The sequence below is a fragment of the Chrysemys picta genome, chromosome 24, assembly GCF_011386835.1.
Source record: "Chrysemys picta bellii isolate R12L10 chromosome 24, ASM1138683v2, whole genome shotgun sequence".
Classification (NCBI taxonomy): domain Eukaryota; kingdom Metazoa; phylum Chordata; order Testudines; family Emydidae; genus Chrysemys; species Chrysemys picta.
The window spans coordinates 12,194,363-12,209,944 of record NC_088814.1 but is presented as its reverse complement, the minus strand read 5'-3'; the positions used below and the strand labels follow the sequence as shown (position 1 = coordinate 12,209,944).

The 15,582-nt window shown below is 54.9% G+C and overlaps 1 protein-coding gene across 1 annotated transcript in view; it reads right to left on the bottom strand.

The window, feature by feature from the left end:
• LOC101952650 (alpha-2-macroglobulin-like protein 1) overlaps positions 1-15,582 on the bottom strand; it is a 51,294-nt gene that overhangs the window by 21,706 nt on the left and 14,006 nt on the right. Inside the window, exons 11-16 of the mRNA XM_065577459.1 lie at positions 13,231-13,395; positions 12,458-12,688; positions 11,381-11,444; positions 11,093-11,238; positions 7,144-7,293; positions 6,035-6,220 (exon numbers count right to left, since the gene is read on the bottom strand). Coding sequence (XP_065433531.1) covers positions 6,035-6,220; positions 7,144-7,293; positions 11,093-11,238; positions 11,381-11,444; positions 12,458-12,688; positions 13,231-13,395 — 942 coding nt within the window. The remainder of the gene's footprint in view (positions 1-6,034; positions 6,221-7,143; positions 7,294-11,092; positions 11,239-11,380; positions 11,445-12,457; positions 12,689-13,230; positions 13,396-15,582) is intronic.

The window sequence follows — 15,582 nt, the reverse complement described above, 5'->3', positions numbered from 1 at the left end:
ATGTTGGCGAGACCGTCCCCTTATAAGCCAGTCATCGAGGTACGGGAAGACATGCACGTGGTGTCGGCAAAGAAAAGCGGCCACGACCGCCATGCACTTGGTAAAGATGCAAGGGGCTGTGCACAAGCCGAACGGGAGGGCTGTGAACTGATAGTGCGTCTAGAGTAATTGAAATGTGAAAGTACGCATCTTTCATATCGAGGGCGGCATACCAGTCTCCCGGGTCCAGTGAGGGAATGATAGTGGCTAAGGAGACCATAGGGAACTTCAGGTTGACAATGTACTTGTTGAGCTCCCTGAGGTCCAGAATGGGTCTTAGGCCTCCCTTTGCCTTGGGGACAAGGAAGTAGCGGGAGTAGAAACCCTTGCTCCTGAGCTCCTGAGGAACTTCCTCCACTGCCCCAAGGCAAGGTGGGATTGAACCTCCTGGACGAGGAGTTGCTCATGAGAAGGGTCCCTGAAGAGAGACAGGGAAGGGAGGTGACAGGGTGGGATGGAACGGAAATGGATAGAATATCCCACCTGCACTGTGTGGAGGACCCAACGGTCCGATGTAATATGAGACCAGGCATGGTAGAAACGGGATAGACGGTTCAGAAAAAAACGGTTACTCACCTTTGTAACTGTTGTTCTTCGAGATGTGTTGCTCATATCCATTCCAATTAGGTGTGCGCGCGCCGCGTGCACGATCGTCGGAGAATTTTCTACCCTAGCAACACCCGGTGGGTCGGCTGTGGAGCCCCCTGGAGTGGTGCCTTCATGGCGCTGGATATATACCCCAGCCGACCCAGCGCCCCCTCAGTTCCTTCTTGCCGGCTACTCCGACAGTGGCGAAGGAGGGTGGGTTTGGAATGGATATGAGCAACAAATCTCGAAGAACAACAGTTACAAAGGTGAGTGACCGTTTTTTCTTCTTCGAGTGCTTGCTCATATCGATTCCAATTAGGTGACTACCAAGCCTTACCTAGGTGGTGGGGTTAGAGTGAGACATCGCTGAGTGCAGAACCGCTGATCCAAACGCAGCATCATCTCTAGATTGCTGTACTAACGTGTAGTGAGTGGCAAAGGTATGAACAGATGACCAAATCGCCGCTCTACAGATCTCATGGATCGGGACCTGAGCCAGGAAGGTGGTCGAGGAGGCTTGAGCCCTCGTCGAGTGGGCGGTGAGGCGCAGTGTCGGAACACCGGCCAAGTCGTAGCAAGCACAAACACAGGATGTGATCCAAGAGGAAATAGGTTGCGAGGAGACCGGCAGGCCTTTCATCCGGTCAGCCAGTGCAACGAAGAGTTGAGTCATCCTTCTAAATGGCTTCGTACGCTCGATATAGAACGTGAGGGCCCTGCGCACGTCCAAAGAGTGCATACGTTGATCTTGTCATGTAGCGTGCAGCTTAGGACCTAAGGGTACCGCCGGCCCCTCCCTCCCTATTTTCCCGGACATGTTCGGCTTTTTGGGATTTCCCCCTGGACGGGGATTTGAGGCCCAAAAAGCCAGACGTGTCCGGGAAAATCCGGACGTATGGTAACCATAGCCTATACCCACAGCTGTGTCAACCGGTTCCGGCGTGGGACCTTAACCTGGTTCCCTCTAGGCTCACAGGGCCCCCATTCGAGCCAATGGCTACCTGCTCACTCCTTTACCTATCTTGTAAGACTGCCTTCCTTGTAGCCATCACTTCAGCAAGGCGTGTTTCTGAAATCAGAGCCCTCACGTCAGAACCTCCGTAGGTACAGAGAACAGGACCCCTCAGCCGGGTCCATTCTGGGGCCCAGCAAGCCAGACAACCCCATCTGCCCTCACTTCCTGTCCCCAGCCAGCTCCAAACTGAAACCCCTTCCAGCCCCTCCTTTCTGGCCTTTTTCTCTTTCCCGGGCCAGGTGGTCACCTGATCTCTTTGTTCCCTTTTAGCTATTCCCTTGCAGGGGGGAATGGCCCCAGCCATTTGTTGCCAGGATACAGGGTGTCGGCCATTTATGCACACTGGAGACTTAAGAAATGCATAGGGGAAACTGAGGCACCCACACAGTATTCAGAGGAAACATTAAGAACAGTCCCACTTCTTCACAGCATGGAGATGCTGGTCTGAGGGCTTTCAGTCTGAACATCGCCAGTTTACCCTTGGATGGTACCAGAACTCGGGTCGGAGCTGGTGCTGGGACCGGGGGCACTGGAGCCGTCATTTCAATGAGCCCTCTGGCAGCCTCGAAGGTATCCGGGGTGGAAGGTAATGTAATCTCTTCCACTTGCACGGTCCCTTGTGCGGGGCTGGCGTGAGCAGACTGGGGCCTAGCGACCTTGTCCTGCTTAGAGGCCTGGTTCAAGGCTTGCTCGGTCGGGGCCAGAACAACAGCTTTGGCCCTAACAGGGGGTCCTCCCAAGGATTGCTTCTTCCTAGCCACCAGGAAATGGGAGTGGTGCCGAGGTGGGCGTTTTTGGGGCCCAGGAGATCGTCGGTCCTGAGATGAGCGCAGGAACTTCTGTGGTGCTGTAGACGGTACCTCTGGTGGAGCACGGCGCACCGAGGCACTCAGGCCCGCGTCTTGAGAGGGCGGCAAAGCAGACTCCATAAGGAGTTGCTTGAGTCGAATTTCCCTTTCTTTTTTTGTCCGGGGCTTGAATGCCTTACAGATTTTACACTTCTCAGCCTGATGGCTCTCCCCCAGACACCTGAGACAGGAGTCATGGGGGTCGCCCGTAGGCATGGGCTTGTTGCAAGACTTGCAAGGCTTGAAGCCCTGGGACGGCATACCCCAGAGCCCTGCAGGGCAGTCATTGAATGGGGAACTGCCCTCAACTACTAAACTACACTTAACGCTATAGAGAAAACACTTAACACTAACTATTAACAATTAACTAACAATTAAGATAAGAGAAAGCTAGGGATTAGTGGAGCACTTGAGGAGACAAGAGACCACTGTTCCAACAACCATCACGGGCGGTAAGAAGGAACTGAAGGGGGGGTCGGGCCGGCAGAGTCTTATATACAACGCCATATCAGCGCCACTCCAGGGGGCTCCCCAGCCAGCCCGACGGGTAGCTGCTAGGGAAAAAGTTTCCAACATCCGTGCATGCGGCGCGCGCACACACCTAACTGGAATTGATATGAGCAATCACTCGAAGAAGAATGGAGCAGTTCTTAGAGGGTGTTCCTGAGGAAATAGAAAGGTACATCCTAGATGGGAAGCCCAAAACTGTAATCGAGGTGGGGGAGATCGGAACCAAATGGGTGGAGGTGGCGGAAAAGAAAAAAGCTAGCAGCAGTTGGAGCAGACATCAGAAGGAGCAACCCGAAACAACACCTTACAACCGGGGGCAGCCCAAGACCCCACCTACGTCCCCCACTGACAGACCTGACCAAAAAGAAACAATGCAGTTCAGTGGACTGAAGAGTGTCAAAAGGCCTTTAACCAGCTTAAAGTGACACTCATGTCTGACCCTGTGCTAAGGGCCTCAGACTTTGACAACCCTTTCCAAGTAACCACAGATGCGTCCGAGCGTGGTATGGGAGCAGTTTTAGTGCAGGAAGGACCGGATCAAGAATTCCATCCTGTCATGTTTCTCAGCAAAAAACTGTCTGAGAGGGAAAGCCACTGGTCAATCACCGAAAAGGAATGTTATGCCATTGTGTACACTCTGGAAAAGCTACGCCCATACATTTGGGGACGGCGTTTCCACCTGCAAACCGACCATGCTGCACTGAAGTGGCTTCATACTGTCAAGGAAAATAACAAAAAACTTCTTCGGTGGAGTTTAGCTCTCCAAGATTTAGATTTTGAAATACAACACATTTCAGGAGCTTCTAACAAAGTGGCTGATGCACTCTCCCGGGAAAGTTTCCCAGAATCAACTGGTTAAAATTGTCCTTGAAATGTGGAAAATATTCATTCATAGATTCATAGATTCTAGGACTGGAAGGGACCTCGAGACGTCATCGAGTCTAGTCCCCTGCCCTCATGGCAGGACCAAATACTGTCTAGATCATCCCTGATAGACATTTATCTAACCTACTCTTAAATATCTCCAGAGATGGAGATTCCACAACCTCCCTGGAGATTCCACAACCTCCTATTGTTAGTTTTTATATACTCAGTAGTATATCTAGAGGCGCATGTGTCTTATTAACTCTGTTTTCCCCTAGAGCTCCAGGAAGAAATCACAGACGGTGTGGAACAGGCTGCCCAGCACCATCTGTGATTTGGGCGGCATGTCATAAACATGCAGCGAAGGGTAGCATAAAATCCCTCCTTTACCTGTAAGGAGTTAAGAAGCTCAAATAACCTGCTTGGCACCTGACCAAAAGGACCAATAAGGGAAGAAGATACTTTCAAATCTGTGGGAGGAGGTTTTTGTTTGTGCTCTTTTTGTTGTTCTCTCTCGGACAGAGAGAGACCAGGGCAGGAGAAAACATCTCCTAAAACCCTACCTGAAGTAAGCATCTAAGATTACAAAAATTGTAAGTAATAGCAAGGAAATGAGTTAGATTATCTTTTGTTTTAGCTTGTGAATTTTCCCTGTGCTAAGAGGGAGGTTTATTCCTGTTTTCTCTAACTTTGAAGTTGAGCCTAGAGGGGAATCCTCTGTGTTTTAACTCTTTTTATTACCCTGTAAAATTACCTTCCATCCTGATTTTACAGAGGTGCTTCTTTTACTTTTTTCTTTATAATAAAGTTCTTCTTTTAAAAATCTAATTGGTTTTTAGTGTCCTAAAAACCCAAGGGTCTGGTCTGTGCTCACTTGGTTAATCTATTGGTTGGTAGATTATTGTTAAGGCTCCCCAGGAAAGAGGGTGAAGGGGCTTGGGGGGATATTGTGGGGAAACAGGAACTCCAAGTGTCCTTTTCCTGAATCTTTGTCTAACTCACTTGGTGGTGGCAGCAATACAGTCCAAGGACAAGGAAAGGATTTGTGCCTTGGGGAAGTTTTGAACCTAAGCTGGTAGAAATAAGCTTAGGGGGTATTTCTGGCAGGTCCCCATATCTGTACCCCAGAGTTCAGAGTGGGGAGGGAACCCTGACAGCACCCAACCCCATCCTTACCCCTCTGCACCCATCCCCCCACCCACTCCTTGCCCCCTCTGCACATTTCACTCAGGTGGCTTCCTCCTCCTCCAGGCTGCCTGGGACAGTCAGGGGAGCACTGGGAGCACCAGAGGCACCGTCTCCAGATGCTCCGTTCCCACACCCAGTGCCACCGCAGGTCCTACTGGCCGGAGGAGCCATTTCAGGAAAATCCTGCTCTGTCCCTGGGGCCCCAGACTGGAGCAGGCTCAGTCGCTCTGTGGCGAAGGTGCGCGCAGGCTGGTCAGCACATAGGAGGGGATGGAGCAGGCGCGGTGCAGAGCAATTCCTCGCAGAATAATGCTGCCAAACTCCAAGCCTCTGCTGGGCATGTGGGTCCTGCCATTCCCAGGAGCTTCCCATGCAGCCAAATGGGGGCTGCATGTCATGGGAAAGGCAAAGGGCACCTCCCTGACCCCAGGGAGACCTCCTGGCCTAGGGTCAAGTCTCTGCTCCCAGGAAGGGAGCTTCTCAATTAAACAGCTTTGTTTTATCATGGGAAAACTGAGTATTTTCCCCACCTCCCCTGCTGAGCTGTGTTAGCTGAAACTCCTCAGAAAGTTCAGCCTGAGACCAACCCTTGGCTGGGGAAATTTCAGCCCTAAACGTTTCAGTCTGACAACGTTACATGAACTGAAAATTTATAACGGGAAGTGCCAGAGAACCGTAACTGGAGGTGGCGCTGCCAGCCCCGCATGTAATATCCCTGTGCCCAGGAGTGGGGCGGGATGGGGCGTTCCTGCTCCCTGGATACCCCGGGGATCTGTCCCAGGGCCTGGGCCATGTCTGAAGGTGGCTGGGGAGGTGTATCCCAGGCCTGAGTTTGCTAGGAGCATCCCTGGGGATTCATTAGAACAGGCTGGACCATTTGGTGGGATTCACCCCTGGATGCCAGCAGCTCTGGCCACATCGGAGCCAGTTTAGTCCTTTCAAGCTACAGAGGAGTGTGAGGCCTGGCCTGGCCCAACCCTACCTTAAACAGGCTGTAGGCGTCATGCCGAGGGGGAGTCCGGCTGCTAATCCTTCTGCGACACCTCCACTGGCCACCTAAGCCACGGCAGTGAGGAACTGGAGCCTGGGGCGGATCATCACATGACTCAGGTTCTCGCACTGCATCGGGATAGTCTCCTCTGGGAAAATTGGGGAGCAAGTTATAGACCTAAAGACAAACACAGACAACATCAGCCATGAAACCAAGACACGAGCTACCCCAGAGCCAGCTCCTGCCCCTCCTCCCACTAACACATCACCCCACAAACCTCCGCTTTTGCCCCAGCCTCATCTCTAGCCTGGACACCTCCCCCACCCTGCCCAGCACCCAACCACATCCCCTACATGGGCGTTTGTCCCTGCAGCTCCCCCCCCAGCCCTAGTAGAGGGACCCGCGCTCCCAATGCCCTGGGAGAACCTGGGGGGGGAAGGGCAGGTGCCCCTTCTCTCCGTGGGGCAGCGAATGGCTCTTAGCGCCCCTCCCCCTCTCTGTCCGGATCACAGAGGGGCTGCGTTGGGGTCTGGCCCTGGGACCATGGCTCACAGGGACACGTGACTCAGCCTCTGGCCCATCGAGTCCCATCTCCTGCTGCCCCACGGGGTTTTGGGAGGCTCCGCTCGCCGTGTACAGAGCCCGTGAGCCCCTGGACGGCAGGCGCCAGCGACAGGCCGAGTGCAATTCTGTGTCATCACCCGGGCAGGGACAACTCCCACAATGCACCTGGCCAGTTGTCGCCTGCTGTACATGGGGGCAGGGAATTCTCCTGCCCCTGCCCCTGGGGACCAGCTCTGCCCTGGAGAGTGAGCTCCGGTTACCCCGGCCATTATCTCAGTTCCGAGCTCCATGTTCCCAGCCGGAGCCATGGTGAGGGGTGCTGGGAGGGGGGCACTGCAAGGGCTGATGGGAGAACAGGCAAGGCAAGCGGGGACCCCCCAGAGTTAGGGGCTGTCAAGTGCCATAGGAGCAGCCCTCAGACAGGGAGAGGTGGCCTCGAGGGGTGTCCCCCAGCGGCCGTGCATCGCCCCTCCCTGCATGAGGGAGGACTCGTCGGGGGAAGGTCCGGGTGCACGGCCGAGCTGCTCTGGACTCACAGTGTTGACGCTGAGCTCGGCCTCGGGCTTCATGAGCAGCACGCTCTGATCCACGGCGCGGACGGCGCACAGGGACCCAGGGGCAGCCTGCACCCGCAGCTGGAGCTCTGAGCCCGGCAGGGCCCGGTCCTGCGAGAAGGCCAGCTTCACCTGGCGAGGCACAGCGTGTCACAGGGGAGGGGGAGAGAGACCCCCTGTCAAGGCTGAATCCCCGCTCTGGCACTCCGAGTGCAGAAGTGGGGCCCACGAGGATTCTCAAAATTTATTCTTGGCCTCTCCAGGCTTGTATTAAACTCCCAAGGTTACAGCTTCTCTCTGACCTTAGCTTGGTAAATGCTGCCACCACCCAAATGCAAAAAAAACCAAACAAAACCCTTTGAACCCTGGAAGGAGCACTTGGGAATTCCTCCCTGTGGGGTACCCTCAAGCCCTTTCACACACACCCCTCCGGGGAAGAGCTGAGAAAGAAAACAAAGGAAATTAGCTGTTGCTACCAGCTAATCAAACAACGTACACAAACCTCTTAGGACACCAAAAATCCAATCCTGTTCTTAAAAAAGGGAAATTTTATTAAAAACAAAAAGGAAGAAAATACATCTGGAATTTAGGCTTTTGCTAGATTTTAAAAGAGCAATTCTAAAAATCAAGCACCCAAAATAGCTTTCTTGGGGGTTCAGCTTAATGGTTACTGTGACGAAGTGGGGGTTTTTCTTGTTTTCTGTGGGGTTTCAATGGAGGGGGTGGGACTCAGTTTCACTGGGTGTTACTGGTTTAACGAGGGGAGGGGAGAGGGAGTTTGTTGTTACAGAGGACCGGAGAGGGAACTTGGAACCCCAGCCAATGGCCTGGAGGATGGATACCCCAGCGACCGGTGACCTGAGACCCCGACCCGGAGACCGAGCTGAGGAGACGCAGCCAGTTCTGGCCAGTGGGTGGACAATGGGCTGCAGAGTGAGGACCCAGTGACCTAACCAGCCGGTTCCAGCCAGAGGACAGAAGGGAGGAGAGGAGGCCCCAGTTTACAACCCAGTTTACCTGGAGAGAAGACAATGGACAGAGGCGGGGCTTGGGGCAGGGGATATCAGATGCCCAGCTGGGCAGCAGGGGGGGTCAGGGCTGGAGAGGGGGAGCAGGCAGAGCCCGCCTGGATGCAGGGAGACTGGGATGTGCTGTGCTGAGGGAGGCCAGGCCTGAGGGTCAGAGAGTTTCCTGTGCTGTGTTCAACGCTCAATAAACCCTCCTGTTTTACGCTGGCTGGGATTCACTCCGGTCTAGAGAACAGGGTTGCATCAACCCCTTCGGGGGGTGGAGGCCCCGAGAGTCCAGAGCGAGTGGACTCCCTGAGGGGCCCCACGGTGAGAAACGGATGTGCTAAGGCTCAGAGAGGTGCGGCTCCAGGAGGTGGAGGGGCCTGACCCCGAGAGAGAGTGGACCCCCGAGAAGGGCTGTCTCACTGAAAGGGGCACCCCCCCACGGACCGCACGGGGCCCAGAGTGGGAATGATCTGTGAGTCCGTGACAGTTACAAGCAAACAAAAGCATCTGGGGTTAGCACAGAGAAGTCCACAAGTCACTAAGGCCTTGGCTACACTTACCGGCAAGTTCGACGGCTGGAAATCGAACTTCTGGGTTCGACTTATCGCGTCTAGTCTGGACGCGATAAGTCGAACCCGGAAGTGCTCGCCGTCGACTGCGGTACTCCAGCTCGCCGAGAGGAGTACCGCGGAGTCGACGGGGGAGCCTGCCTGCCGAGTGTGGACCAAGGTAAGTTTGAACTAATTCGAAATAAGGTACTTCGAACTTCAGCTACGTTATTCACGTAGCTGAAGTTGCGTACCTTAGTTCGAATTAGGGGGGGTAGTGTAGACCAAGCCTAAGAAATAAAAGAAATAACCCTGATCGTTTCTTTTTAGACATTCCCTAATATTACTTATATAACTGAGGCTTCTGATAAGTAGATTCAAGGTATGAATTGATCATCTGTAATCACACCTGGCTTAAGCTGCTTACAGCATTGCTGCTCCGGCCCTGCAGCCCAGAACAACAAACAAAGGGAAAGTTTCTTTCCCAATTTTAAAAAGTTCTACCTTCCCATTGGCTCTTTTGGTCAGGTGCCCACTCCTTGTCTTTTACCTGTGGGCTTGTTAACCCTTTACAGGTCAAGCAAGCAGAGAACAGACCAAGAGGGATTTTACAGCTAACTGGCTGGCTGGGTGTCTATCAAAGAGAGCTACTCCCCCCACCCCCTCCACTTCATGTATCACACCCCCGCAGGGGCAGGAGGAGACAGGCCCAGGCGAGGGGGGCAGGCACTGAGTGTCACTCTGGCCCCAGGCCCCGCTGGCTGAAGGGCTGGCGCTTTGGGAGTTGGTGCTGGGCGTGGGGGGTTGAAGCAGCCCAAGCTCATTCAGCGCCCCCATGAGACAGCTCAGGGAGCTGCAGTTATTCATAGACACCCCAGGGGGAGGAGGGGAGATAGGAGGTGCAGGGAGGTACGGATACAACAGGATAGCCAGCCTCACAGATAAAACTCATGAGGCAGACCCCCGAAAAGTCCTGAGATTCTTGATGAGGACGAAGCCCTGGGCTGCAGCCTGTCCTCTGGCTTCTCCGCTCCCCCTGCCCCCTCCCGCAGTGTGTCTGGACATGCACAGCACTGCCCAGGGGGGTCGGCTGAAGGCTGAGCGATTAGGCCAATACCAAGCAGATGCCAGTTGCTGCGGGGGGGGGGCAGCCGCCATTGCCAAGGGGGGTATTGAAATGCCTCCGGGTAACAGTGCACTGCCTCCCTGTGCGGGGGGGGGGGGGGGGGGGGGGGGCAGAAAGGTCACACTTACCCCCAGGGCAGTGGGGTGAAGTGGGAGGGGGCAGGACTCAGCCAGACCCCACAAGATGTAGGGGAGAGGTAGAGGAGGAATTCTGTATCTTTACCTCCCTACTCCCACAGGGTAGGGGCCTTCCTCCCAACTGACCCCTATGTGCAGTGGGGAGGGGGCTGATGGCTGGTCCCTGGTGAAAGCTTTTTCTCAATGACAGGGATGTCCCCCTGCCGGCTGCCCAGAGAGGGGAGCCCCAGCCTTCATGGGGGGGCATTTCTACTGCTCATCTGGCTAAGAGTGGGAGTCGGCTGCTGGCCCAGAGGAGGAGAGGGGCCCCTCCCCTCATGACACTTGTGCCCCAGTCGACTGGAGGGGCAGCGGCCCCCTTAGAAACCCTCTAAAGAAATATGGCCAGCTGGCCACCCCTGCAAGCCTCCAGAGGGGAAGGGGGATCAGACCATCATATCCCTGCCCCCTGCCCCAGGACTCTCCCAGGGTGAGCAGGGGCTGGCGCGGGTTGGAGGATGGGCAGTGGGTAGGGTTGAGGTGGCAGAAGTTCTGGGGGGTTGGAGGAGCAAGTGGCTGCAGAGATTGGGGAGTGGGGAGGGCTCAAGGCAGCAGGTACCTGCCAGGGAGCCCAGAGTGGGCCGGGGAGCGTCCGGGTCCTGGCCAGTGGGATGGGAGGGACAGAAGCAGGAGCTCTGGGGAGCTGGGTACAGGGAGGCGAGGGGTGGGGCAGGCAGGCAGCAGGTACCTGCTGGGCCCGGAGTGAGAGGCTGAGTCCACGGGGGAAGCAGGATCGGCTGGGGGAGGCAGGAAGGGTTTGGGGGAGCAGGTACTTGCTGGGGTCAGGGAGAAGGGAATGGGAGGGGGGAGGGCAGGCACCTGCTCCTCCATAGTGCGGGGGCCGGAGCTCTTCCCGTCACCGCGGGAACGCCTGCAGGCGGGGGCGAAATGGCTAGTGATCAATTCACCAGAGCTGGCACTAACGCAACAACCCTGGTGCTGCTGGAAGGCCGGGGAAGGGAGGGGCTGGGGGAACCCAGCGATGCCCCTGCTCAGGGCTCCTGTTATGGGGCAGGGAGAGATTCCCCCACCCCAGAGGCTCCTGCGCCCAAGCCCCAGGCTCACCTTGTTCAGGAGGCACTTGGCCACATGCAGCCGGGCGCGGTCGGCAGCCATCTCGCCATCGGGCAGCACCGTGTAACCCAGCACCGTGGCAGTGGGTGCCAGCTCAGAGCCGACGGGCAGCTCGACAGAGAAGGAGCCCTTCAGCCCTAGGGACGGTGGGAAACACCCAGGGGAAGTCAGGCCCAGCCAGCAGAGCCCCCTCCCCCAGCCCGGCCCAGCTCAAGGGGCTCAATCCCCAGTCACCCCCTGGGCACCCCCATCTCCACAGACCCCTCCCCCGCCACTTACCAGCACCCTCCCTGAGGTCCAGCCCCTTGTGGAGGATCCTGGCGATGGCTCCCTTGGCCACGACCTGGGGAGGAGGAGACGGGGGTCACTGAGCTGTGTGACGCTGTGTGGAATCTGGGAGACACTTTATGGTATTGTTGATACCAACATTATAAAATTGCAGGGAATCGGACCAGATATGCCATGGAAGGTGTCTGTGAAAATGGTGCGATTTGCCAAGTATGAGGATCTTGTTTATATGTTTGTATCACCTTTGTATTGTGTTCTAGGTCTGTGTGGTACATCTATATTTCAAAACTCAGGCTGTGGTTCTGGGTGACACCCCCAGACAGATTGGCATCAGCACTGCCGAGCCTTTTCGATGGCCCATCGCGGGTCATAGCCCAACAGTGAGCCCATTGAAAGGAACTAGGGGCTACACCTTAGGAGCCAGCAAGGCACGTAGGGGCAGGCTGGTGGACAGAGAACTCTAAGTCTGGCTTTTCCATGCCATGAGCTGTGCAGCTTGTGTTTGGGACAAAGGAAGTACCAGCCACATGGCAAAAGGAATATAAAGGGCAGCTGCATCTTCTCCATTTTGTCTCCAGTCCTGCTTCTTACCTCTGGAGTAACTTTTCTACAAATGAAGCTCTGAACAAAGGACTGAATGACCCATCCAAGCTGCAGATCTGTTCCAGAGGGACTTTCAAGCCAACAAACTCACCAATACTGCTCAGAACCTGATATGTGGACTTTGAAGTCTCTGTTTGTATGTGATTGTTTTACCATTTAACAACTCTCTTCTTGTTCTTTCTTTTTTCCTTATAATAAACTTTTCGTTTCAGACACTAAAGGACTGGCCCTTGTAATTTAAAGGAATCGTCCGATTCCCCACTGCTCTGCTGTGGGGTCACAGCGCTGACTCCGCACCTCGTGCTCACAGATGTGCGCACACACGCACCTTGTGCTCTCTCTCTCTCTCTCTCTCTCTCTCTCTCTCTCACACACACACACACACACACACACACACACACACACACACACACACACACACACACACACACACACACACACTTTAGTCTCTCAGGACGGGCTCACCAGGAAGATGAAATCCAGGCTCCTGGACCCGTTCCCCAGGGCCTCCCTAGCAATGACGTAATCCACCTGGAGCTGCTGGGCCTGGTCGCAGGGCAGCATCCCTCCCAGCGAGCGGATCTTCAGGAAACTCTGGCTCTTGGAGTAGAAGGGCTCCAGGTTACGATGGGCATCCGGATAACTGGGAGAGACTCTCCCATACACAGAGCTGCGAGCCACCTGCTTGAAGCGCCCCTGGGGGACAGAGAGAGCGATGGGGCTCGCTGGGGAGCAGAGCACCCAGCACAGGACAGGAATGCAGCCGGGGCAGGCCAGGCTCTGATGCTGCCGGCTAAGCTCACCCCCATGGCCCCTCGTCCTGCGTCCGTAAGAGTGACATGGAAAACCCCAGCGGTTCGAATGGGGCAGCCCGACAGCGGCAATGGGGCAGCTTCTGGGCTGAGCTGCCCGAAGGGGGCGACCTTCCTAACTAAACCCCACCTCAAATATTAATGAGAAGACAAGTGGTGGCACTAAGATGCCGTTTGCGTCACCCCATTGTTGGCTCTGCTGGTCGGTTCTGTGCCTGTCCCCTGCCACCATCTGTCCTGGCTATTCAGCCTGCAGGCGCTTCGGGCAGGGCCGTTTGCTACGCTGAGTGTGTGCAGCACCCAGCACCATGGGGCCCCGATCCTGGCTGCTCCTTAGGCACCACCGTAATAAACATCAAAGATCACAGAATCAATAACAGGCTGGAATGCAGGGGCCCCACTGGGGCTCAGAGACCCGTCACTTACCCTCAGAGTGACCGTCCCGGTCCAGCCGGAGGTGTCCAGCTCGAAGGAGGCTCTGCCAGACTCGTCCGTATGAAAGGTCTGCTTCTTATTCTTATCTCCATAGCTAACAAAGAGCTGCAGCTTCTCATTCTTTAGCGCAGAGCCATCTGCCGCCTTCAGGAGCATCTGAGCCAGGAGAGAAAGGGGGAGACGCAGAACTCAAGGGAGCAGACTCCTGGGAGAGTGTTACCCACTAGGGGCTAAAGAGTTGGCGGGGAGCAGAAAGGGACAATGCAATCCAGCCCTGAGATGCACTGGGAAAGCCCAGGGCTGGGATGGGGTGTTGTGGTGAGGACTGAGGGGCATTAGCAGATCTGGGAAGAAGTTGCAGCAGGACTGGAATAGATGGGGGTGCTGGGGTGAGCACTGAGGGGTAACAGGTTGTCTGATCCCTTGACTGAGCCCTCCCTTGGGATGTGGGCTCTACAGTCCAACCGCCCCCAGGCCCTGAAACCAGGGCCTCAGATCTCCGAGCCTCCTTGCTTTGCTTACACACATTCTCTCTGAGTCCCATCTGGGCTGTGGCCATGCTGGGCTTTAAGATTAACCCCTTAGGGACAATGTGGTAGGCAAGCAAGGAACTCAGGCTTAACAAAGGAATTTCTAAACCACAGTCACTTAGACGGCTCAAGAGTTACAGATCTTTGCCAGAGAACAAATGTCCTGATGAGCACCCTTCTCTAGTCTGATCTCACCCTGCCTCTGACTCTGGAGTTTGTCAACAGTTCAGGCTGGGCAGAATCCCTCCTGCCTTGTCTGTCTCCAGCCAGTCCTTCTGGCATGTGGTGATGGTCGGCACGGCTGCACAGAGCAGCGCCCCTTCTTAAGTAGAGTCTCTCTAGACCCTTCTGCTATGTGCTCAGCTGGAAAACTCCATCTCCCTCCCCCAGATGTGCTCACCCCACCTGCGGGCCCTTGTGTAGAAATAACATTGTTCTGTGGGGGTGGGCCAGTAAGTGAGAGAAAATCAAAACTGATGGCGCTAGATTGCCATCTTGAGATCTTCTCCATGACAGTCCTTCAACAAAGTGTCACACACCTTTTCTAGGCTTGGCACCTGTCCAGAATGCAATACAATAATCTGCCTTGGGTAAATTTAGGCGTGTGCACTGCACATCATACAATGGGAAGATACTTACCTGCTAGTAACTAGCGTTCTTCGAGATGTGGTGTCTATATGTGCTTCACTTTTGCGTATGCCCCATGCACTGGAGATCTGAATGCATTAGCCACCAGTGTCCATTGGTTGTGCCTGCACCCTGCATGTCTCCCTTGGGAGCTGGGATCTAAGATATAACTAGTAAGCTGTTGTGCACTGGTCCTTTGGGAGCAGCAGGCCTGGTAATTCTGTGAGTGCCCAGAGGAGAAGGGGCCGGACACTACCGGCGACGCTCAGAGGACTGGGGGCTATTACTCCCAGATCCTTTCCAGTGGCACTATCACCTGGCCAGGTGTTCCTCATTTTGTAGCTGTTCATTTGATTTCTCCTTCCTAAGTGTAGTACCTCACACTGCGCTTTAATTAATTTCATCTTGTTGATTTCAGACCAATTCGCTAATTTGTCAAAGTCGTTATGAATTCTAATCCTGTCCTGCAAAGTGCTAGGAACCCCTCTCTGCGTGGTGTCATCCACACATTTTAGAAGCACACTCTCCAGTCCATTGTCCAAGTCTTTAATGACAATACTGAGTAGTACTGGACCCAGGACTGACCCCTGTGGGACCCCACTAGAAACGTCTTCCCAGAGTCCAGCAAACTATTGATAACTACCCCTTGAGTATGGGTTTTTCAATCAGTTGTGCACCAACCTTGCAGTAATTTAATTTAGACCAGTGATTTTCAACCAGGGGGCCAGGGCCTCCTGGGGGCCCACGAGCAGGTTTCAGGGGGTCCAGCAAGCGGGGACAGTGTTGGACATGCTGGGGCCCAGGGCACAGAGCTGAAGTCCCACCACATGGGGAAACTGCCCTGCTTGCTACCCCTTCACGCCGGCCCTGGCTTTTATATGCAGAAAACCGGTTGCTGTGGCACAGGTGGGCCGTGGAGTTTTTACAGCATGTTGGGGTGGGGGGGCTCAGAAAGGAAAAGGTTGAGACCCCGTCGTAGACCACGTTTCCCTAGTTTGCTTATGAGGATGTCAAAAGCCTTACTACAAACAGGATATATCGAGTCTACTGCTTCCCCCCACCCACTAGGCCAGTAACCCTGACTGCTAGACATGGCTTTTCTTACTGGGGACTTTAAAATCTCCCCTATTGCGCCTCAAGGAGACAACAAAGGGCATCTGGGAGTTCAGAAACAGTCCAATCGTCT